This window comes from Alexandromys fortis, unplaced genomic scaffold, assembly GCF_014885135.2.
Source record: "Alexandromys fortis isolate MF-2015 unplaced genomic scaffold, M_Fortis_MF-2015_v1.1 scaffold_17, whole genome shotgun sequence".
NCBI classification, from domain to species: domain Eukaryota; kingdom Metazoa; phylum Chordata; class Mammalia; order Rodentia; family Cricetidae; genus Alexandromys; species Alexandromys fortis.
Genome location: NW_026067896.1, coordinates 3,756,974 through 3,782,502, shown reverse-complemented (window position 1 = coordinate 3,782,502; position 25,529 = coordinate 3,756,974). Strand labels below are relative to the sequence as shown.

The following is a 25,529-nucleotide window of genomic DNA, read 5'->3' as shown; positions in this document are numbered from 1 at the left end:
GCACACATGCAGGAGTCTTACTTGAGCATCATAGGGATCCTCTCCTGGCCTCTGAGGGCACTGCACTCAAGGGAACACATCCCCATAGGCACATGGGTATGCAGAGTTTTTAACAATGACAAAATAAATCTTTAAACAGTCCCAATATTTTTAAAAGTTAAGTTTATAATTTTGTGTTGGACATCATAACTAGGCTAAGTCATTGGGGGCCTACAATCAAAAGGCTTGTGTGTGTGTGTGTGTTTTATGTTGTGTGCAGTTTTATGTTGCAGCAGGATGTACTTGTTATCCTTTTTGCCTGAGAGAAAACTGCAATTACCACTTTTTGTTTGTTTGATTTTATTTTGACTTGATGCCTTGCCATTCTGATCACATGAAAATAAATTTTGCCTTGGCTTGTTCTGATTATGAATCTTTGATTTTTTTTTTGTTGTTGTTGTTACCAGGTTTTAAAACTTTCCCCTGAATATTAGAATTTAAAAGCCTTGGGGCTGGAGAGATGACTCAGCGGTTAAGAGCATTGCCTGCTCTTCCAAAGGTCCTGAGTTCAATTCCCAGCAACCACATGGTGGCTCACAACCATCTGTAAAGAGATCTGGTGCCCTCTTCTGGCCTTCAGGCATACACACAGACAGAATATTGTATACTAATAAATAAATATAAAAAAAATAAAATAAAAGCCTTTCGGAGCCAGGTGGTGGTGGCACACACCTTTAATCCCAGCACTAGGGAGGCAGAGACAGGTGGATTTCTGAGTTCGAGTCCAGCCTGGTCTACAGAGCTAGTTTCAGGACAGACTCCAAAGCTACAGAGAAACCCTGTCTCAAAAATCCAAAAAAAAAAAAATGTTTTGGAAGATTTCAACATCTGCAGAAGTAGAGAAAATAGTAAACTAAACACCAGGTACACTAGGTACTTATCCCCCAGTCTCAGTAGTTATAACTCTGACCAGCTCATGCCAACCCTAGCCCCACTGGTCCTGTCCTGTCACAAAGATTTTTTTTTAAATTAAAATAGTTATTTGGATGTGCTTGAACTTGTGTGTTTGTGAGAGAGTGTATGTGACAAGTGTGTAAATCAGCTGAATCATAAAGGCCCTAGGATTACATTGTATGGCCCTCCTGGCCTGGAATACAGCAAGATCTGCTCACCTCAGCCTCCCTCATGCTGGGATTAAAGGTGTGTGCCAGCACAGCTGCTGTTAACCTGACCTTCTCAAGAGAAAACATCTTTGAGCTGCAATTGGGACACAGTGGGGTTTCTGTTTTGACTTAGTCTCTATGGGTAGTCCAGACCAACCTGGAATTTACCGTGTAACCCTTAAACTGGGATCTTCCTCGGCCTCTCACCTATGCTGTTCTGTACTGGAACCTTCGTGTTCTGACAGTTTGGGATTGTAATTTGTGTCAGTGCTGAGGGTGGAACCTGGTGCTTCTAGGGTGCGGACTACCATTGAGCTCCACCCCCCAGCCTCTCAGCTCATTCAGGAGGGCATCTTCCCCAGTTGTCTGTAGTTGTCCTGTGACGACACTGTTGGGTAAGAGGCTTGGAATGAAAGGATTTTTTTCTGTGGGAATACATCAAAGAGTAAACAAAAGTTAATGACATTTTTCTAAGTTAGTATTTAGAGGTGAGAGTATTAAATAAGGTCTTAGAAATTATTCTTTAATAAGGCATTTCATGGTTTATTCTTGCCAATGTAATAGTAATACAACTCTAGTATAGTAAATTCTCAGACCTTTTGTGGTGTTTGCATTCTTGCTAGGGTAGTAAAGCGACGCCATCCGATGCTGTCTTGCTTATGTGTAATGTATTACATAGCAGAGATACCATGTTCACTTTCAGGTGGTGCAGTTCATGATACTGAAACATCATTTAGTTACTGTTTTTTACTTTTGCTTTGAGACAGTCTCACTGTGTAGCCTTAGCTGGCCTGGTACTCTGTAGATCAGGCTGGTCTCAATTTTATAGAGCTCTACCTGCCTGCCTGTGTGTCCTGAGTGTTGGGTTAAAGTCAGCCATCACCCCCAGCCTTGTGTCCTCATCTTTTTGGAGTCCTGTTTTACATACAGAGTAACTTACCTGTTTCACGTGTACACCTGGGATGTTGAGACTTCCTTCCTAGTTGAGACATAGAACATTCCAACACTCTGAAGTTTGCCTGGTGCACCTGTCTTCTCGGCCTCCTCACCTTTGACAGATCTTCTGTTGGCTCACTTCTTAGCATAAAGATGGAGTCTTGAGGATCATACACCTTGTTTTTCTGATACTCGGGGTTAACGCATATAGTAGATTCTTCTTTATAGTATTCTGTAAGAGTAGTATTCCTTGTGTAGGTACACCACAATTTTAAGTCTGACTTGTTCTCTTGGTGTAAATTTTTGGCTTTTTTTTTGTTCCTGTGTTTTTAAGAATTTCCTCGCTATAAAATAAAATTATTTAAAAAATCTGGAAAACAGAATAGAAAAGTCACAGCTCTTATTTTGATTCCCTCCCTCCCTCTCTGTAGTTTAGTGTGTCCTGTTTTGTGGTGATGGGGATTAAACCGAGGCCTATGCTATGCACACTCTATGTATATGAATGTTTGTTGTTATTTAGTTTTATCCTTGATTTTTTTCTTGACTTTAGTTTGTTATAGTAGTTTATAGAAAAAACACTCCTAAGAATTACATTTTTGATAGCAAGTTTTCTTATTAAAGTTATGTGTTTGGGGCTGGCGAGGTTGCTCAGCTGTTACCAACACAAGCTATTTTAGCAGAGCTATGGATTCCCAGCACCCACATGGTGGCTCACAGCCATCTTTACCTCCTGTAGTAGTTGAGGATCAAATGCCCTCTTCTGGCCTCTTCAAGCCCTAGGCATGAACATGGTGCACAGACACACTGCTGGGAAAACATAGCTAAAAATTTTAATTATACATTTTGTATAAAGATGTTAGATAGAATTCAATTGACTGTAATTATTGTATTCTAGATCATTGCTTACAAAACTGAGTGAACCAGTAAGTGTATTTTTCATCCATTAGTTTGGGCCGTATTTTTAGTATATGTGCTGCTGAAGCCAGCGTAAGTTTGGGCCACATCTTTTCAGTACAGGATTAGAGGTATTGAGAGCCCACCCATTTTGAGAAATTGCCTCTGCTCCAGTATAAGCTGCACTCAGATTCGGTTGAGGAGTTGTACCACGTCTTCACCTGGATTACTCCACCAATATTAAGGTAGACTTGGTAGCTCATGTCTTCCGTCACAGCACTGGGGCAGCAAGATGGTCCTGATTCCGGCTGACCTGGGCTGTAGCGAGACTGTTGGCAATTCTGCCTGTACACCGTCCAGAAAACCCAAACCAAACCTGGAACTCCTGGGGTGATCTGCTTTGGCCTCTCCAGGACTCATTAAGAAGGAAGGAAGGTGGGGTTCATCTGTGGAGGTGTTCATGGCAGCCTGCTTGCTGCGATTTGAGAAGTGGAGGTTGGAGTTTCTAAGTCCTAAGGAGAAAGTTAAGTTTGAGATTAGGAAGTTCATTGTATAGGGAATGCTGAGAAAGGAGACAGTGCAGTAGGGTAGTCGAACGCCTTTTTTTTTTTTTAATTGCAATACTGTTTGGCCAATAGTTTAAGCGTTATTTCTAGCTAGCTCTTACATTTTAATTACCATCTTAAATTAACTAATTTTTTAAATTTTTATTTTTTATACACTTTTTATTGATATTTATTGAGCTCTATAGTTTTCTCTGCTCCCCTCCCTGCTCTCCCCTCCCCTCTTCAACCTTCCCCCAAGATCCCAATGCTCCCAATTTACTCATGAGATCTTGTCTTTTTCTACTTTCTACTTCCCATGTAGATTAGATGTAGTTGAATGTCTTGAGCGGTGAAAGACTGGGAGAAGGAAGGTCGGGTTGTAGCTGAGTTCCTAGTTGGTGGCTTTGCCTTGAACTCAGATATAAAGGAGATATAAAAGCCTGCGCCACCACTTTCCCACCATACCTTTTCTTTTCTTTTTTTTAAAATTTATTTTTATTTTATTTGCATTTGAGTTTTGCTACATGTATGTCCGTGTAAGGATGTTAGATCTTGGAGTTACAGATAGTTGTGAGCTGCCATGTGGGTGTTAGGACTTGAACTCAGGACCTCTGGAAGAGCAGTTAGTGCTCTTAACCACTGAGCCATCTCTCCAGGCCTCCCCCACCCCGTACTTTTTCCTTAATGTACTTTTGTTTCTAGTGTTTAAAGGTAAATTTTCATCTTTTTTTTTAATATTCATCTTTTTTTTTTCTTCTTCCCTGAGATAAGGTATCTCTGTGTAGCTCTAGCTGTCCTGGAACTCACTCTTTAGACCGGGCTGGCTTTGAACTCACAGTGATCTGCCTCTGCTTCATAAGTGCTGGGATTAAAGGAATGTGACACCAGCGTCCTGCTAAATTTGTATCGTTAAGAAACACATTGACTCCCTTCATAAAATGATTGTATTCTTTTGCCAGGTGAGTGCATGGGGATTAGAGAGTCACTGAGAGGGAGGGGGTTAGTGCTGTGGACAGGGTGACTTTTCTTGGGTTCTATAGGAACACTGTCTTCTGTATGCAGCAGCAGGGGATGAGCTCGGATTGCTGCAACAGGCTCTTCAGGTTCCCTGTTAGGAAGCGGTCACTGCCAAGGGATTGCAGACCCAGGGTAGAGGTGATGCCTGTTGACCCTGCTGCCAGCTGCTCCTCTTCCTGTGACTTCTGAGAGCTGACATTTGTCTGCAGATGGGAATCAGTAGGTGGTTCACTGACACACCGCACTTCCAGAGTAGTTGTGGTTTGACAAAGCTCTTGAGTGGCAGGGTATTGTCTTTTTTGGGGTGGGTATCTCTCTGTGGCCTCAGCTTCAGGAACTGTGAACTCTTTGTAGCCGCCATGAAGCTGCCGCCCTCCTTTTGCAGATGGTAGTCGTTGTTTCATTTTACTTTGGTTGTGGTTTTATAAATAGGATCTTGTTGTGTAGTCTAGGCTAGCCCTTGAACCCTCCACCTTCCTGCTGGCCACAGCCTCCCTGTTGCTGGATTACAGGTGTGAGTGATCCTTATGCCGACCTCTCTGATGTCTTGAGAGGGAGCAACATGGGCTCGTGGTGGGGGAGGCTTGGCTTGTATGTGTGTGCTGTGTCCCTAACACCTGACATGGAAAGATGCCTCCTCCTCAAGAATGCCCTGTAAGTAGCATAAGCTAGTCTAGTTGTAGTAAGTCGTTTCCTCTGGCATTTAGGTACAGAGTTGTTGATGTACTGTGGTACTCTTTCACACAGTACCTGCTGACCATATGGCTAGGTTAGCCAAAGCACGAAGACCACCACTGGAAGGCTCTTAGCTATCCTTGTCTAACTTGCTTCAGGAGAGGGGTGCACTTTCATGGTAGAATTCTTGCCTGGGTCCCTTGCTTAGCCCTGGAAAGAAGATTAGTTGGCGACAACAAGCAGGAAGTACAGAAATTCCCTGGTCTTCATTGCTCCTAGCGTTCTTCCTCCTGCACTTCAGTTCTCAGCTGCCATGGTGTTTGACATGTGTTGTCATTGTCAGCCCCCCCCCCCCATTGGGTGTCTCTGACTGGCCTCAAACTCAGATCCACCTGCCTCTACCTTTTGAGTGCTGGAATTAAAGGTGTGAGCCACCCCCGAGATTTTAATAGAAGAATCTTTGTGTGTCTGTCTGTGTACACACTCCCTGGAGAAAACAGGATGCAAGAATCAGTACTTTGTTCACTTTTTTTTAACCATGAAATTAAAAAGAAATCAGGTTAAATTATATAAATATTAGCCTCCCCCAGAACTAGAAGGCACAGAAAGGGACACTTAAAGCTCTGGCAGCGCTTCAAAGGTCACAGTCACAATCACAGTTTGTGTGTGGGGAGTCTGGGCTGGGCCTGCTGCAGATGGTGAGGGGCTAGCTGCAGGTTTCTGGACAGGAGGACGACCTTTCCTTTGCCTCTTGTGCAAGCATGCGCGTCCAGGAGTGGCCACAGACCAGCGTGCTCTGCTCATTGTGTTAAATGTGGGAGGTTTTTCTGAGCCACCAAGAACTCCTGAAGAAGAGTAAGGGGCCTAGACTAGATGCTTCAAGGAGCGGCTTCGGGGCTGTGCTGGGGACCAGGGGGGGCTGTGCTGGGAGTCATTTTTCTTATTTGAAACAATTACAGATTGGTAAGAAGTTGCAAGAGTGGTAAAAATGCTGTGTGGTTTGTTTTTGCATTTTGTCCAGGTACCAGCAGTAGAAAATAACATTTTCTTGAGCTGGTAAGATGGTTCCGCAGGTAAAGGTGCTTGCTGCCAAGCCTGATGACCTGAGTTCTATCCCTGGAAACCATGTGGTGGAGGGAGAGAGCAGACTCTGCAATCTGTCCTCTGACCTCCATGCTTGGGTGACAGCACCCGTGCCTGCCCCCCAATAAATAAATGCAATTACATTTTTTCCTCTTTTGTATTTTTGAGAATTGTTAATCCTGTGGAACAGGAAATTTTGTGTTTGATTTATTGTTGAATCGAGGTAGGGTCTTGCTGTATAATAACCTAGGTAAGCTTCCAGAGTACTGGCATGATAATTAGAATTTTAATTGTAGCTCAGAACTCTTACTGTGTGAGAGAACACTTTACATATAGACAGTGTTTTTGTTTGTTTGTGAACACTATGAGGCTCTCATTGCATTTGAAATTGGTTGTTGCTTCTTAGTGCTCAGACTTCATTCTGGAAGAGTGGAGATGGGCGCTGGCCAGGGCTGTGGGGATGCTTGAGCTCGTGCTCCCTGTAGGCATTGGCCTGATGGCAGGTGCTGCAGACTGAAATGGTTGCTCAGAGAAATGCTATCGCGAGAGTCAGCTGACTTGTTGTGAGCAATACATCAGGGTTGTGGACATCCATGCGGCGTCTTTTAAGGACTGTAGAATTGCCTGTTACACTGTTTCCTAAGGCCCTAAGGAGAGGTGAGATGGTCAGGAATGCATCTCCCCATTCCTCTGCATCTATTTCATTTACCTCTCCCTGTGAGCTCTGGCTGTCCTCAGACTCACTGTGCAGGCCTGACTAGCCCCAGTTCCACATAGATTGCTTGCCTCCACCAAAAGGTGTGCGCCTCTACACCTGGCCCTACTTATTTATTTATTTAGACACCGTCCTCACTCTCAGGCCTCAAACTGGAGATCTTCCTTAAAAGCAGAGGCCTGTGAATCTCTCAGTTCAAGGCCAACTCAGCCTGACAGCCCCGACTACACAAAGAAACCTTTGTCTTGAAAGAAAAAAACCTGAAAGAGAGAGCTCCTCCTGCCTCCATCTGGAGTGCTGGAGAGTTGAAGTTAGCGGACAGTGATGGATGACCAGGTGTTGGCCCTGGCCTCCGGCTTCTTCCTTTTGGGTGCGTGCACACAGCGGTAGAGCTGCAGACGCTGTTGTTCACTAGTATTTTTGCACACCTCGTGTGTTAGGGTGCATATATTGAAGTCTTTTCTTTAAAGGAGGAGTGTGTCATTTAACTTAGCAGGATTGTGGGGCTCTGCTGCATGCCAGCACTAACCTGAATGTCATGGGAATGACAGCCATCAACAGGCTAAGTTGTCTGTAGGGTGTGTGCAGGATTCTTCAGCAGAGTGCTAGACTTGTCTGGGAAGGCAGGAAGGTTCCCTGAGTTCTTGAGAATGAGACGGACAGTGAATAGATGGTAGCCAAGGGGTTGATGGAGGAGCTGTGGGCTGCAGGGCAGGGCGGTGAAAACCCAAGAACTTTCTAGACACCGTGAGAAAAAATAAAAAAAGAGAATTAGCTGGACTAGGTGGCTCAGGCTTTTAATCCCAGCACTCTGAGGTAGAGGCAAGTGATTTCTGTGAGTTCAAGTTCAACTTGGTCTACAAAAAGAGTTCCAGGACTTCCAGGGCTATGTAGAGAGATAGTCTTAAACCAAAACCACAAAGAATAGGATTGAGGGCCAGTAATAGTGGGGATGGAACCTTGGGCCTATTCTGCAAGTTCTGAGACCCATAGCAGATCCTGATTTTCAGAAAAAAAGAACTCAGACTTTAGATTAAAAACGGTATTATTTCTGTGTGGTGGTAGAAAGTATATGCGTGTGTATATGCGCCATAGACTGCATGTGGCAGGTTCCAGGCACTGTGGAGTCAGTGCTCGCCTCCTCCCACTTTGACATAGGTTGGGCTCTTTAAGTTCTTCTGATTGAATTCTGAAAAGAATGCAGCAAGTATTGGGTTTTTTCTTTTTTAATCTGCTGAGCTATCTTGTTTTTTTGGTTTTTTCAAGAGAGGGTTTCCCTGTGACTTTGGAGCCTTTCCTGGAACTAGTTCTTGTAGACCAGACTGGCCTTAAACTCACAGAGATCCGCCTGCCTCTGCCTCCCGAGTGCTGGGATTAAAGGCGTGCGCTGCCACTGCCCAGCCTGCCAAGGCCTCTTACTGTCGTTTTCTCCTCCTCTTTTAAAAAAGACGAACATTTCTGTCCTTCTTTATGTGGAATGGAGAAGGAAGACGTTTCCAACCCATGCCCCTTCTCTTTGTGGATCTGTCATTTCGGTGATAATGATTTCTGGTTTTGATGGTTTCTAGTCAGGTGTAGTAACACACACACACCTGTAGCTTGTAATCTCAGCCCTAAGGAGGCTGAGATGCTGTTGCAAGTTTAATGCCAGCTTGGACGGGGGTCAGACCTTCTGTTTTAGAAATGAATGAATGAATGTTTCCAGCGTTCAGCTATGAGCATTTCCAAAATAACATGCAGACAAATTCGAAACTAGCCAATAGATTGTGATACTCATCTTGTAGGCCATGTTTTCAGTGTGTGCATCTATATTTCTTAGCACTTTACTGAGTTGTTTGAGACTTAGTCACGATACTTCATCTTCTATATGTGGATCTTTTTTCTTTATAACCATTTTGCCATTTTTATACCTTAGAATTGAAAATTGATAGTCATCCAGCAAATAGTGTATACTCACATTTCCCTACTTGCCTTATAATGTCTATATAAAACAGTTTTCAAAACAGTTTTCATTTGAATTTTTATCATGGAGACCTATTTATTTAGGAGGCAGAGTTTCTCCGTGTAGCTTTGGAGCCTGTCCTGGAACTTATTCTGTTGATAAGACTGAGCTTGAACTCAGATCCCTCTGCACTCTGCTTCCTGAGTGCTGGTAGTAAAGACATGCGCCACCATCATCTGGCTTCATGGAGACAAAAATATTTGGATAGTTTTCTCTTTAGTTATTCTGTATTTAGGCCATTTACTTTTTTAGTCTTTTGAGACAGGGTTTGTGAAACCAGCTAGCCTCAAACTCACAGATTCTCCTGCACCTTCCACCCCATGCTGGGACTAAAGGGCTGACCATCCTATTCTTTTTTTTAATATTTATTTATTTATTTATTTATTTATTTATTTATTATGTATACTATATTCTGTCTGTGTGTATGCCTACAGGCCAGAAGAGGGCACCAGACCTCATTATAGATGGTTGTGAGCCACCATGTGGTTGCTGGGAATTGAACTCAGGACCTTTGGAAGAGCAGCCAGTGTTCTTAACCTCTGAGCCATCTCTCCAGCCCTGACCATCCTATTCTGATGCTCCACATTTTCAGTTCTCATGAACTTGAACTTGTGTTTTAAGAGTCTGAGTCTGAGTGGAGATAGCTCAGGTGGTAAATTGCTTGCTGGATGTGCTAAATTCTGTCCCCGGCACCCAAGTATAAAGCTGAGTGTGTGTCCTGAAAACCAAAAAAACCAAGCATGGGGACCATGGTTGTAAAATCCCAGGACCCACGAGGTCAGTGAGGCCAAGGGGCGGGGGTGAGAGGGGAGGAGATGACACCCAAGGCGTCCTCTGGTCTCCAAACACACGTTCATGAAGGTCGGTACTTTCTCATGGGGAAAACACACACACATGCATATGCTCACTCATGCACACAGAATCTTAGAAACATCTCCTTTAAAAATAATAAAGACGAGGCAGGTCTCATGCTTATCTTGAGAATCCTGACGTCCTGCCCCAGCCTTCCCACTTGGCATTACAGGGTGCCAGCACACTGGCCTCGTTAACTTTGAACTGAGCTGTATATTATAATAGTTTCTGTTTCCGTGGTGTGTTAGGATGCATTCCCAATATTTTCCTAGACCTGGTGGTGAAATACTGAACCTTGTGTGATTGACAGTTTTACTTTGTAAATATTTGCATTGGAATGTGTTACAGCGAGATGACCTCTTACACTGACCTCTGAGTCTAGTTGGTACTTGTTGGACTGGAAGGTGTTTAGAGATGGTTTTCCAAGAGATGCTCAGTGATCAAGGTTTTGTTCTTGTTAGCTTTGATGTCTTTGCAGCATCCCATTAGGGTGAGGAAATGAGACGGTTTGAGGAGTGTGTCACCACGAGCGCCTGCAGTTTGCTCGTCAGTGCTGTGTGTAGTTACCAGGGTGTGGCAGGGAGGCTTTCTGGTTGCCCTTGGTGCTCTTTAAGGAATGGTTTTATTTTTTTTATTTATTTTTTATTTTTTATATTTATTTACTTACTTATTATGTATACAATATTCTGTGTGTATGCCTGAAGGCCAGAAGAGGGCACCAGACCTCATTACAGATGGTTGTGAGCCACCATGTGGTTGCCGGGAATTGAACTCAGGACCTTTGGAAGAGCAGGCAATGCTCTTAACCGCTGAGCCATCTCTCCAGCCCGGAATGGTTTTATTTTGAGCAAAGATTTACTCTTCAGTTGAGTTTGTGGATGAAGGGATTTGAAAAGTTGTTTTGTATAAGGAGGTCCACAAGTGTAGAAGGGAAAGGTTTCTTCTGGTTTGTCCTGGCAGTGCAGGGATGGTGCTGAGGGCCTCCTGTGTCTCTGGCAAGTGCTGTGCGCTGGATACTGAACTCCACCCTCTCAGTCCCTGGTTTTGTTTTTAATATAGCTCAATTACAGGAAGGTGTCCAAAGCATAGCTGCAGCTTCATTCATAGGCAGTGGGAACGAGCCAGAGGAAATTCCCAGTTTCTTTGATCATCGTACTTGGTTTCTGTTGACTGGGTTTCATTACTCACCCCACACTTAGGTAGAAACAACACAGATCATTTGTTAGCGCTGTCTGTGCGGGGTTTGCAGAGCTCAGCTGCTTGCCTCACTGTCTTGTCTCCTCCCTTTGCAGCTGCCCTTAAATACTGGCCTGAGGAAGTTTGTTGAATCTCATTGGTGGCTCCATAGAACATGTGTCTTCAGCCTGGAGGCTTCAAGGGAACTAGACTTGTTACATAGCAGCTTGAAGTTTGAAAGACTCAGCTGGGGGGGGGGGTGGCTTTTGTGTGTGACTTAACCTTAGGGCCCTGCCACAGTCACTTAGGCCTCATTCTCCTTTGGAGAATCCCGTCCTGAGTCTGGCACATCTTCCTGGAGAGAGTAATTTAAATGCTGGGTGACAACTACATCTAACTAAGAACTTATTATTGTTGCTGTTTTGAGACAGGGTTTCTCTGTAGCCTTGGCTCTCCTGGAACTAGCTCTGTAAACCAGGCCGGCCTCGAACTCAGAGATGTGCCTGCCTCTGCCTCCTGAGCTGCTGGGAAGAATTTATTTCTTAAACCACCGTTTAGAAAGATGGTAGATAATACTAGTAAAATTAATTATTCAGAAAGATTTGGATACCATGGAAGGGTTGATATCATGCATTTGAATATTGAAGCACTGACAGTTTGATATTTATTGCATTGTACATAGCATACCTTGTGAAATATCATTTATAGTAAGCCTAATAATTTGAGATGGAAGTATTGGACTTGACAGTGGGCCATCATAGAGGCTCTCCATGGCATGGAGGTCGGGTCAGAATGCAGGCGTCTTTCTTTGATATCACTGGTGTTGGAGTCAGGTGTCTCACTGAGGAAGTGTGGACCACTGCTCTGTTCCCTGATTCAGACGGATTGTGGGCCTGTGGTTAGTATTTATTTTGTGTGATTCCTGTGCAAATAGTATTTTTCTTTTTCAGATGAGAGGTACTTGACTTAATCTGTTTGATTGATCAGCTGTAGGACTGAATGCTTTTCTATTCAGAGACATGATCTGAGATGATGGCTTCACTGTGACTGTGTTCAGTTATTTGTTTTTTTTTTTTTTTTTTGTGCTATCTGTGTATCAGGCATTCTCCTAGGTATTGAGTATGAGAAGGCGCTCAAAAGAAACTTGCATTCAGTAGGTTCCAAATGGAGAGCTCCAGGCATGTCTTTGGGTAGGTGTCCTAGTCAGGGTTTCTACTCCTGTGATGAAAAAAGCAGTTGTGGAGGAGAGGGTTTGTTCCTTCTCTTCTGTGTGTATAACAGTTCATCGTCAACAGCAGTCAGGGCGGGGACCTGGAGCAGAAGCTGATGCAGAGGCCATGGATGGGTGCTGGTTACTGACTTGCTCCTATGGCTTGCTCAGCCGGCTTTCTTACAGAACCCAGAACCACCTGTCCAGGGTCTGCACCACCCACAGTGGGCTGAGTTCTTCCACATGAATCACTAATTAAGAAAATGCCTCACAGCCTGATCTTATGGAGCTGTCTTCTCAGTTAAGGGTCTCTCTTCTGATGACTACCTTTTGTCAAGTTGACATAAAACTGTCCAGTACAGTAGGTTGATACTTTGTAACAAATGTAGCTCTCCAGTATGGGAAAGAAGGAGGGCACCTGCTGGCTTTAGAGTTGATTAGAAGCAGGGCAGGGGAATCCAGTGCTTAGAGAACTTGCCCATCATGTATGAGGTTCTGTGATGTTTCCCCCTCTCCATAAAAAGATGGACAGCACCCGTAGCTTTGCCTAAAAGAGTGTTCTGATAGTTTAGTCAGATAGTTTAGGAGAAGATGCTTGCTGGTAACCCTCTCCCACAGACCAGACTCACGGGCACTGGGAGTGGCTTTTCCTGAGGACCCCAGTTCAATTCCCAGCACCTACTTGGCAGCTCACAAGCATCCATAATTCCAGGTCCATGGGATTTGGTGCCTTCTTCTGGCCTCTGTGGCACCAGACACACAAGTAGTGCACAGACATATACAGGCAGAATACCCATATTCATGAAATAAAAATTTAAAAAATTATTTGAAAGTGTATTTGTGTAGATACATGTAGATAACTATTAGCTTTTGGTATGTGAGAAAGGACTAAGCCATTCCTCTGAGTGTTTCAGATCAAAACTGATTTAGCTTAAAGGCCAGGCTTTTAAGATTGGTATATTGTGGTTAGCATCTGTCTGTTGTCTCCTTTATAGCGTCTTGCTAAGCTAATGAGTAGACGAGTAAGAGAAGTAAGGCTGAGGCAGGGAGTTCTTTAGATTTGTTTCAAGTAGACTGCAAGGTCAGCAGGCCTCTGGAGAAGTGAGTGCATGTCTGTGTGTGCTGACCTTTGCTTCCTCCCTGTCCTCTCCTTAATTCACAGCCATAAGCGAATTCCCATCTTCTCCATTCTGGGTGCTGTATTTGTCTGCCTGGAAGCCCTCCTTTCTCTGAAAGCATTTAGGACTTCTCATGGCTTCATGGACCCACTGCCCCTGGAGTTGTGGGCCTTGTGTGTCTATTGAGCTATATAATTTAGATTTAAAAGTGTTTTAATTTTCCACATGAATGTTTTACCTCTATGTTTATCTGTGTACCGCTTGTGTGCCTGGTGCCTATGGGAGGCCAGAAGTGTGCTGGGATCCCCTGGGACTGAAGGTAGAGGTGTGAGCACCATGCGGTCCTCTGGAAGAGCAGCCAGTGCTCTTAACTGCTCAGCCATCTCTATCTCTACAGCTCCAATTCAGATTTTTTTAAATTTAGAGGCTACTTTAATAAGTCCAATACAATTTACATAAAAATACCCTGTGAGAATTTTACGCATGCCATAATTTGGGCTTTTAAGACAATTCCGTGAGAATTCCTAATGTTCAGTAGCATTTTATTAGGGTTTTAATTTGTTTATGTGTATTTCTGAATGTATGCCCCATGTGTTTGGGTGCCTGGGAGGCCAGAGAGGGTGAAATAATCTTGAGCTAGCCACAGTAGATGCCGAGAACTGAACTCCTGTGGAAGACCATCAAGTTGTTTTTAGACCACTGAGCCATTTGCCCTGCTTCAGTAACGTTTAAAATAGAGGTATTTGAAGTTGCATAGGATTTTTGAGATAGACTCTGTGTAACTCAGGCTGGCCTTGAACTTGATCTTTCTCCCTCAGCCTTTCCAGTGCATCTGGTAATAAGGTATACATTTTGAATGCAAATACTGTCTTTAATTTTTCTACTCCTTTGTAGATAAGGCCATGATCACTGTTGGGAACTTGGTGAGTCTGAATTATTGTTTTTCTTTCAAAGCTGGGTTACAGCACCTACTGTCCTGTTTCAAATGTCTTGAATTTTCTAACTCCTTTGCTTTCTCTTACAGCTTTACAATTCATGTTACTATTTTAGTGAGTTTTTTGGAGGTAGTGGTGATAAACACATAAAACTAGCACAGTCTTGAAGATAGAATTTATTCTTTTCACCCAAAATACTCATACCCTACTGTGATTAATTTTTTTCTTTTTTTTATAAAGTGACCCCTTTCAGCTTTTTTTTGTTGTCCTTGCTGGTAATGTCTGCCTATGCATACATGTTGGTCTTGGCCATGGTGTTGTCTTCAAAGAGATTTGGAGCTTCTTTAGCCCAGTAACCCTACATTTTCCTCCTGGAAGGAACATCTTCGTATGCACAGGCTTGGTAGCATTTAAAAATGCACTCTTTGTGCTCAAGATGGAATTTTGGGAGCCCCCAGTCTTTAAGCTGAAAAGAATTGCAGTCAAGGCTTACATTTTGTCTAAGTACCCTTTACTGAAGTACTTCGTTTTCTTCTGTGTCGGGTGGGCAGGTGTTGTCATGTTTTCTCCACTGTTGAGAGTGCTGGACTTCTTCTGTGGTATCGCCTTGAGCTTTGTGATTCACGTCTACTTCAGGAAGTAAAGACAGTGTGGCCCCTCGGCTGTCCTCTGCCCTCCTCCCGTTAATGAGATTGACATCTATGAAATAAATACATTGATATTTCTTTTTACAGTTTTTTCAATCATCTGCTTGTATTTTATTTTCAAATTTGCTTAGCCTTCTGAGGAGAGATTCTTATTCCAAAATAATAATGATTTGATTACAGGAAGATGGGTGGGTTGATTGATTTACATAAACGACATCAAATCTTAGAATTCTCTAAGTGTTAGTGTGTGTGTGTGGGGTCTATTTCTGGTCCAGTTAAGTTTCTTGATGTGCTCTGTATGCTGGATTATACTAATGGAAGGAAGGCTTTCTGCATTAGGGGTTTGTTAAGAAGGTTCCTGGTGGTTTGAGTATAAGCTTGCTTGAATGGTTCTTTTCTTTTTTCTTTTCTTTTCTTTTTCTTTTTCTTTTTTTTTCTTTTAAGACATGGTTTCTCTGTGCAGCCCAGGCTGTCCTAGTAGAACTTGCTTTGTAGACAGGCTGGTCCTCCAACTCCCGAGAGCTCTGCCTGCCTCTGTCTCCTGAGGCAGAGGATTAAAGGCGTGCACCCCCAGTTGCCTGGCTGTGTAGCCCTTTTTAGTGGGAAAAGATGCCCAACAAGAACCACTTATGTTAGAGAAGGGAAACTTACAGAAATACCTTGCGGTCTTCATAAAGGCAGGTTGATTTTAACTGAAAAAGATCTGCCTAAGATCTGTCTGCTGCAATATTATTTTGGTTTAAAGAATGCAGCTGGAGCTGCATTTGTGGCACATACCCCTAATCCCAGCATGTGGGGGAGGAGGGAGCAGCAACAGGAATTCAAAGACATCCTTGATGTCTGAGGCATTGTCTTAAAAAAGAATGATCTTGCTTTATAAATATTTAATATTCTAAAATAATACAACTTTAGGTTGGGTGTTGTTGTTCATGTTGACTACTTTAAAAAGATCTGTATAGGCTGGGCATGGTGGGAGGCAGAGAGAGGCAGGTCGATCTGTGAGTTTGAGGCTAGCCTGGTCTACATAGTGAGGTACAGGACAACCAGAGCTACATAGTGAGGTCCTGGGGATAGGGTGCTGTTCAATTGATTAAATGATGGGAAAAGTGGGCATTTTTGTTTAGCTGAAGAGAATATAAGTATGATGGTTGTCATCGTTCTTTCCGAGGAAGTCTGGTCTGTGTATTCCTCCATGGTTCTGGGGTAGAGATCTGGAGAAGACTTGGTCGCCCAACTCTTAAATGAGTGTCTCTAGCTTCCTAAGATCTCAATAGACTGCAACCTGTTCAGGTTCAGAATGGGGAACAAAGAATTGGGCAGGGTTAATCAGATTGCTGTTGTCAGTCTTTTTATCTATCTATCTATCTATCTATCTATCTATCTATCTATCTATCTATCTATCTATCTATTTATTATGTATACAATATTCTGTCTGTATGCCTGAAGGCCAGAAGAGGGCGCCAGNAGAAAGAATATTGTATACATAATAAATAAATAAAATAAATAAATATTTTTAAAGTTTTTTTTAAAATGTGCACCAGTGTTTTGCCTGCATGCATGTCTGTGTGAGGGTGTCAGAGCTTACATGTACAGACAGTTGTGAGCTGCCATGTGGGTTCTGGGAACTGAACCTGGGTCCTCTGGAGGAGCAGCCAGTATTCTCAACGACTGAGCCGTCTCTCCAGGATCTCCCCACCCACACTGTTTTCTTCTACTGTGTTTCATACACTCCCCCTCTTTTCTTAGCCATATCCCCTCCTTTTTAAAAAGATTTATTTATTTATTTATTATGTATTCAGTGTTCTGCCTACATGTATCCCTGCAGGCCAGAAGAGGGCACCAAATCTCATTAAAGATGGTTATGAGCACATGTGGTTGCTGGGAATTGAACTCAGAACCTTTGGAAGAACAGGCAAAGCTCTTAACCACTGAACCATCTCTCCAGCCCCCAGAAGAAGCTTTAGTAAGGCTGTGGACTGAGTTTTTGAGGACCGAGACTACACCAGTTTCTTGAGATGAAGCATGCTCATAATTGCTCTACACGGGCTTTTATGCTCATGAATGTTTCAGAGAATTCTTTGTATGTTTATGATGGTTCAGAGCAGCCAGTCCTTGACCTAGTTAATGTTAGAATCACTTTGGCTGCTTAAAGTTTTGAGCTGGCAGTGTGGTCCTGTGGGATGAAATCCAGTGTAAATGGGCAGGCGGTGGTCTCCGCAGTAAGTGCTCTTAACTGCTGAGCATTTCTTGAGCCTCAAGAAACCAATGGAGCTTGATGTGTGTAATTTTTATTGCAAATGCTCATAATTTCGTTCAGTTTAGAAGCTAGAATATAATGTATTTATTGCCACCAGAAAGTGTCCTGTGACAGTGCATGCAGTTCACGGTGGAAAGCTCTGCTATCAGATCAGGTCACTGAAGCAGACATCTGTACGCAGTAGTCTAGGTGTGTGTTTACCTGGGACTTGTGTCTGAATGAGCTCTCTTTCCCTTTTCCTGCTTCCACTTTGGTCCCTTTGGCTCATTTCCCTAAGAACAGTCCAGATTGTGGGAGGAGAGACTGACCCCTGAGTGGACGAGACTGAGCGTTTCTCATCCTGTGAAGCAGTACTGAGCATTTTCTTGTGCTGTTGCAGCAGCAGCTGAACTAGCTTGTATCCTCCAAAGTGTTACCTTGCAGGTTACCGTTCCTTTGGTTCTAAGATGTGTGGTAGGGTATAGCCTCCCACTTTACTTCTCTAAGACTGGGTGGGTCTCTCACTGAGCCTGAAGTGTGCTGGCTAAACTGTTTGTTGGTCAGCAGACTCCCAGCATCCACTTGTGTCTGTCTGTCCTACATGAATTAGCAGGCATATGTTGCTCTGCTTGGCTCTCTGTGACTGCTGAGGATTTAAACTCATGTTTGCCGAGTGTTGTTACCCATTGGGCTGTCTCTCTGTACCCCTAAGGAGTGTTTTAAATTATTATTGATGAGGGGATAGGTTGGGCTGGAGAGTTCAGTGGTTAAGGACTTATGCTGGTGTTCCAACGGATTTTGGTGTGATTCTCAGCGTCTTCAGGATGGCTCACAACCATCGGCTCTAGTTCTAGGGGATTTATTACCTGTCCTTTTCTGGCCTTCCTAGGCACCAGGCGTGCATGTGGTACACTGACATACACTTAGACAAAACACTCATACATAAAATAAAATTAATAAGCTTTAAAATTGTTTTTGAAAAAGAAATAAAGCAACAAGCTAGGTCTTCACTAATTTGAAATCATGTAGGGTGTAGGGCCGGGGCATGGATCAGCATGTGGCCAGTAAACATGTTCAGTGTGTCTGCTGTTGAGGACTTGGGAGTTAATGGTGTGAGTACCAGTGAGGTGGGCTGTGGAGGAAACAGGCAGGAGGTACACGGGGCTTAGGACAGTGCTTGGCTTAGTGTGGAGTTGAGGTGGGTGGTTTCCAGTAGTCGTTACAGACGACTCTGGGGGTACAGTTGCTCTGCTAGGCTGGGGGAGTGTTTGGAAAAAATAGTTATTGAGTGTAATCTGAAGAACTGTGGCAAGCTAAGGCTGTGGGTTATAGTCTGCTTCTGAAGAGCTAGGATCAGAAACATTATGTGGGGGAACCAACCAACCAAACACAAACCCACTCTTCCTGAGAAGAGAGTCTAAGCGTAAGGACGGAGGGTTACTGAGTAGCGCAGCTTTCTGTCTCCAGGATCCTCATTCTGACCATTCCTTGGCTCCTCAGATTCCTGCCGACCAGACTATTAGCTTGGCACTGGTTCAGGTTAGACTGGGGCAGATTAGAAGCTGCAACATAGCACACACTCCAAGGATGAAAAATAGGAGTTTACAGCATTGATAATAGCTGCTGTCTGTTGAATGTTTGAGTGATTGGCTCTCCAATATATGTAAGAAAATCACTTCTAATCCTTCTGTAAGCACCTCTTTCAGACAGATGGTTAAATTTCCACTTAACAGACAAGAAGCTGTTTCAGATCTGTGAGGTTAAAGCAAGCCCGTGTGTGTGTGTGTGTGGGGGGGGGTAGTGGACAGGATGGTGTGCAGCGGAGCACTCTCTTTGCTGTCTTCCCTCATAACACTGACAGCTTAGCCAGGGCAGCAAGAAGCCAGCCTGTGGTTCTTCCTCAGCTCTTCTTCAGCTCTGACTGTGGTCAGGTGTGCAGTCTCCTAGGTATCTTAGTACTACTGAGTAGTTGGGTTTTGTTACCATACTTTATTTCTGTTTATGTTTGTGTCAGGGGTCAGAGTATGTTGTGAAGTGTCAGTTGTGAGACTTTCCATAAGAGTTCACACCAGACCTGGAAGGATTTGAGTACACAACCTGCAGTTGGCAGGTTGTCGGTATTCGGACTGGATGGGCTTGTGCGAGGAAAGCCAGTGTTGCTCTGTGCAGGGCTGGGCGGCTGAACTACCTTGTGCTGTTGACATGCTTTGGTTCCTGTGTAGGAATAAAAAGTATAGTTTACTGTTTAAAATGAGGTGAAGCTGAGAGCGGAGGCACACAGCTTTAATGTCAGCACTCTGGAGGCAGAGGTGCGTGCATCTTTGCAAATTCCAGGCCACTCTGGTCTACATAGTGAGAAGAACATCCAGAGCTGCTCTGACCCTGTCAGGGAGGGGAAAATAAAGAAGTGAGATGAATCAGGATTTACAAAGCTATCAAAAATTAATGTGTAAAAAGGCCACATCTTTGTCCTTTTCTACCAAATCTCATCTTGTCGTCTGGCATGAGTCTTCTTCCCTTTTCCTGTCTTGAGTGGAGCCAAAAATAGCAAGGTTGATTTTCAGTTTAAAAGAAAATGACTCATTTTTGTGTGTTTTTAGCTCACTCTCCCAGGGGCATCTGTCTTTCAAATGCACAGTTGTGTGGGATTTGTGTCTCATTTTATATTATCTCTGACATTAAATCTGAACCATTAAATAGGAATATCTAACCATAGAAATTAGATTCTGGAAAGAACTGATTTCTCTATTGTAGGCTGTAGAAGGTGCCCCCCCCCCCCAACCGGGTTTCTCTAGCTATGGAGCCTGTCCTGGAACTAGCTCTGTAGACCCGGCTGGAACTCACAGAGATCCGCCTGCCTCTGCCTCCCGAGTGCTGGGATTAAAGGCGTGTCCCACCACTGCCCAGTTTGTAGAAGGTTTTTATAACCCAAATTTTGTCATTTTAATTTTGTAGAAATCTTTAAAGTTTCAGTTGGAAACCATTTTAGAAGACAAAGACTGGCATTTTAGAAACATGCACCATACAGTACTAGTATTTACAGTACTAGAAGCTGCTTTTCCATCTTGAATGCATCTAGGGTGAGTGTCTTATCATTTGCTCGGTAAAGGGAAAGTCTGATAGGCTGGCACTTGCCATCTTCCTAAGTGTTAGAGCAAGTTTAAGTCCTAGTTGGGAACAGTGATTCAAAGGGTGGCATGGAAGTTTCTCTGAAAGCCCTCATTTGTGTGACTTGCGGTCATTGGAGAGTAATGTCGGATGTTTGCTACTGAGCATGGTTCTCTTTGGGTAGGCAAGGAGGTAAAAGGGTTAGAATGATGTCAGATGAATTTAAAGAGAGAAAATGTGGACAGGCCTGTTACCGAGCACTTTGATCAGTACACACACCACTGAGGAAATGGGCCTTTCTTGGGGCAGGGGTGGTCTTTCTGTGTGGGCTGTCTCCAAACTGGAAGCAGCGAAGGGCACTCTGCTCACTGCTACAGTATACGAGCTCAGTTGCTCGACACGCCCACCCGCTTTTCTTGACTGTCTGCCTTGGAAGTTGGTAATCTAGACCTGGCTGGCTTCAACTCTAAGATCTGCCTGCCTCTGTCTCCCTGGTGCTGGGATTAGGGATGTGTTCTCAAGCCTGGTGCTGGGATTAAAGGAGTGTGTCCCCGTGCCTGGCCTTTGAAAAGCATTTTGAAAGTACATAGCCAGGAGGTTCTGGTTGATTTCTGTGATTGTTCATGAGAAGGATGGGCAATTATTATTATTTTTTTGCATTTGTGTATTTTTCATTATTTATTTGCTTGATTTAATAAACTGTGAACATGCATGCGTGGATATGTTTGTCCGTGTGTCATGTACTGTATGGAGAGAAGAGATCAACATCACGCCTCCACATTTTTTGTGTGTCATCGCCACCTCACAGGCTTACTGTTAAGTCTGCTACTAAGTTGAGGCTTAAGATATTTAGTTGTGAGTGAAATTTGGCTTTTTAAGAAAGAAATGTTGCTTTTGTTTTGTTGCTGTGAGAAGTCTAGCTTGTGTCCTTAAGCATTGGAAGCTGGTGCACTAGCAGTTTTAGTGGGTCTGCTGGGTGGGTGTGCTGTCCTGTGATCTGCGCTTGGCCGCAAAGAGAGGCAGATGCTCCTAAGCAGAGCCCACTCTGTGCTGAAGGTTTCCTTGTCATGTTATGTATGTTTTAGGATTGAGTTAATGAATTAAGTTGATAATTGGAGGAAGATTCTAGGTGATTATGTAAAACTTATTTGTATATGAAATTTTTCAGATCAGTATGATTTTGATATATTAGATGCTATTCGATTCGTTAAAAAATATTTATTGTGTGTGTGCACACATGTCATGGCATTCCTGTGGAGGCCAGAGGATTAGCTGGAAGGAACTGGCGTTCTTCCATGTGTGAGCTTTGGGTATCCAGTTCAGGTCATCAAGCTTAGCATGTTCCTTTACCTGCTGAGTCGTTGCATGGCCCCCGTAAACGCTGCTTTTCATTGACATTGCATGTATTTAATACACCGATACATTTGCTTTTTTATGCATTTGTAAGAATTCCGAGCCTGAAAAGGCCCAGGACTGACTAATGGTCCTTCCTCACATAGATGAAACCTGCGTGGACGAGCTGGGGGAAGCCCTCAGGCTTGTGTGTGCACTTGGTGTTACTTCCACAAATTGGTGTGCATGTCAGGTGAACCTAGGACATTAATTATGGGTTCCTAACCCCCTTTTCCCTTTGAATTGGGATCTTTTTATGTACGCAGGGTGTCCTGGCACTCAGTCTGTATTTCAGGCTGGCTTCCTGAGAGTGTTGAGAACATAGCCATACTTCACCTAGCTTTAATTACTGGTTAAAAAAACACCAAGTCTTTCATTTGTTGTGTTTTGCACCTCTGGCTGCACCGGAACTCTATGCAGGTTAGTTTGGTCTCAAGCTGGTTTTGAGCCTCCTGTCTCTGCCTCCTGGGGGCTGGAATTGCCAGCATGTGCTACTATACTGGACTGTGGAGACCTGTCCTTTTTTGTCCAGGTTACATGCTAAGGCATGTGTGTGGAAGTCAGGACAACTTTGGAGTTGGTGTTGTTTGGTTTTGTGTTGGTGCTGGGGATAACTCAGGGCATCAGGCTTCTGTAGCAATTGCCCTCCCTTCCCTCTGAACTGTCTCACTGGCCATCTTTGTTTGTATTTTGAGACAAGGTCTCACAGTCTCTGACTGTCCTGGCACTCACTGTAATCCAATCCAGTGAGTTTACAAAGATTTATTTGTCTATCTCCAGAGTGCTGGGGTTATAGGTGTGCACCACCATGCCCCGGCTTCACTGGCCGTTTTAAAATGTGAATTTTAAGATTAAAGAATTTAACTGATACCAGGAGCCATTTTTTTTTATGTCTTTGGTAGTCTGTAATTTGCTCTTGAGTTTATGTGCTTATTATTTTCTGGCATTTTGACATCCTCAAAGCTAAGTTTAGTCCCATAAGCATCTACCTGAAATACTGTTTAAAATCACTGACACATTTAATTTTAAATTTTCGTTATTGTCCAATTTTGAAAGAAGTTTTGACCCACTCTGCTGGTTTGTATACTTTGAACTAATGAAAAAGACATGGTAATGAAAAGAGTTGGTTTCCTGTGCTAGTGAACAAATGTGTCTTTCTGTGTGTTATGGCTGTGGTGTGGGGGAAGTCTGTGTGAAGGTGGGTCTGGTACAATCAGGTCTCCTGAAGGCTGCTGCCACTCTGGAGCGCAGCTCTGTCTATTTGGCCTTCATCTTCTAGTTAGCCTCCTCAGAGTTCTGAATTCCATTCTTGTATTTAATCTTGTTTGAAACAGAATGTGCCTTCTAATTGAGCAAACTGGAGTTGAGGGGGAAAGCTTGCCCTCCTGGAACTGAGGGGACATACTGTTAAAGAAAGAAAGTAAATGCACCACTGGGCTGGGAAAATGAGATGGATTATTTTAGGGGTGATGGCACAAATTGCACCCACAATTTTGGTAGTGAGAAAGAATTCACCAGTAAGTATTTGTTTTTTGTTTGTTTGTTTGTTTTAAATGAAAGCACCAACAGAAAAATTTAACCACCAGGTATGCCTTGGTTGTTTCTCAGTTATTGTGCATGCTTGATAACGGTGTGTTCCAGTAGTCAGTCGGCCACTCTGCACTTGCAGGCTAGGTTGACAGACTCCTCCATCTAACTTAGTCACTCACTGCAGCAATTAGAACATTACCCACAGGTGCAACAACCTCTGTAGGCTTTTATTTTAATATAAAAACCTTTCACATAATTCCCTATCTTATTGTCTTGAGTACTTGCCTGTGTTTGTGTATGCCTGTAGAGAGTACACATGGCGTGAGGTAGGGAAGGCATAGGGTGGCTGTGAGCACCGTGCAGGTCCTCTGGGAGAGAGGCTATCTCTTCAAGCCATCTCTTCAGCCTCTTCTGGAAGCTTTTTAAACCCTAAGCTTGTACAAGTGGTTAAAGTTTGATTTCCTCCTTACTTTGAGAGATCAGCAGTTTCATAGATCTTCTATTGATTTATGACCTGTTGTTTTTTCATAGTGTTTCTGAAATTCTCAGTTTATCTATATAAAAATTATTTCTAAGAAAGTTTTAAAAGATTGGACAGTTATGTAGGTAACAATTGGAGAGATGAGTTCTTGAACATTTCTGTTTGGTTATATTGTACATTATAAAATTACTCCCTTAGGCTGATAACATTTTGTATTAATTCCGGACTGTGTCTTTGAGGGAAACAGGCAAATTATAATGTACAGCACAAGTTATTATCTCTCTTATGTAGCCCTGTGAGGATTGTGCATCTGTATGCACACCAGAAGCTCATGTTAGCTCCTCATATGCTGTGTGCATGTGTGTTTGGAGACAATCTCTATGTTCTCCTGGCTGTCCTGGAATCTTCTGTAAACCAGTTAGACCTTAGATTAACAGATCCTCCTGCCTCTGCCTTCCAAGTACTGGAATTAAAGGAGCGTGTCACTTCCTGGCCTCTCCATATTTTTTGATTGGTTTTTTTATTGAACGTGGGCTCTTGGTTTCTCCTACATTTGGCTGATGAGTGAACTCCTAGGCTTCATCTGTCCCTGTACTCCCTGTTCCCCACCCCCCAGCACTGGGATTAAAGGTGTACACTGCCAAGTCTGGCTTTTATGTGGGGTCTGGGGATCCAGACTCAGGTCCTGGTGATTGTATGGCAATTACTTTACCCACGGAGCCACCTACCTAGCCCAGAGTTTTTTCTAAGCATGTACAGCAACATTCCTTTAGAAATGGAGGTGTTGTCCTGTACAGATACCGCGGTGTGCCATTCAGCCTCTTGTCACAGGCCATGAGAACTGAGACCAGGCTTTGGGAAGACACCGTTGTGCTAAACTCGACAGAATTTTGTGCTTCCCAGTTATTTTCATTTCATGATGTCTGTGTGCTTTCTTAGACAGCCCTCATCCCATGTCAGCAAGGTAGGGAGTTCTGGCGGCCTCGCAGTCATGGGGCTGGCCTCAAACCCACAGAGATCTGCCCGCTTCACCGAAAGGTGCGCTCCACTACACCTGATTTATAAATGAGTTTTCCATTAGGCATTTGCTCAGGGACCAGCTTTGCTGCTGATGTCAGTTATGAAAACTCTAGAAGCCTCCTTGTCCCTGTCGGGAAACGGGGTTAGCATGGTAACACTGGAGCTGTGGATGGTTAGGGACAGGGTTGGCATGGTCATACTGGAGATGTGGATGGTTGGGACAGGGTTGGCATGGTCATATTGGAGACGTGGATGGTTAGGGACAGGGTTGGCATGGTAACACTGGAGCTGTGGATGGTTAGGAATGGGGTTGGCATGGTCATAGTGGAGCTGTGGATGGTTAGGAAGGGGAAGGATTGCAGCACCTGCTTGTGATTGCTCTGTGTGTCCCGGGACTGGTGCAGGTTTGTCAGAGCCATCTTGTTTATGCAGGACCAGTACCAGACTTTATTAACACTTGGTGTTTGTTTTTCAAGGTTGCGGGAAGTTTCAGAGAAGCTGAACAAGTACAATTTGAACAGGTAAGAATTTTAAAATGTTTTAAGTTTAGCAATTTTTCGTGGTTGGATGTGCTAAGCAGTTGTCCTACCATGGAACTGTAGCCTTTTATTAGGAAAAGGGTCCATTTTTTTGTACCGTAGTCTAATGTGGTTATTATGGTTTTATTAGATTAAGATTTAGATTAGAGGACTGGGCTCAGTGGTTAGGAGCACCGGCTGCTCTTCCAGAGGACACAGGTTCAATTCCCAGTACCCACATGGCAGCTCACAACTGTCTAACCTCAGTTCCAGGGGATCTGACTCCCTCACACCAAT

At 43.6% G+C, this 25,529-nt stretch overlaps 1 protein-coding gene across 6 annotated transcripts in view; it reads left to right on the top strand.

Annotated features, from left to right (window-relative positions):
• Ubr5 (ubiquitin protein ligase E3 component n-recognin 5) overlaps positions 1-25,529 on the top strand; it is a 107,629-nt gene that overhangs the window by 6,632 nt on the left and 75,468 nt on the right. For all 6 annotated transcript variants that reach the window (XM_050163398.1, XM_050163378.1, XM_050163388.1 and 3 more), the window contains exon 2: positions 25,191-25,235. In XM_050163398.1, the coding sequence (XP_050019355.1) occupies positions 25,191-25,235 (45 nt within the window). The remainder of the gene's footprint in view (positions 1-25,190; positions 25,236-25,529) is intronic.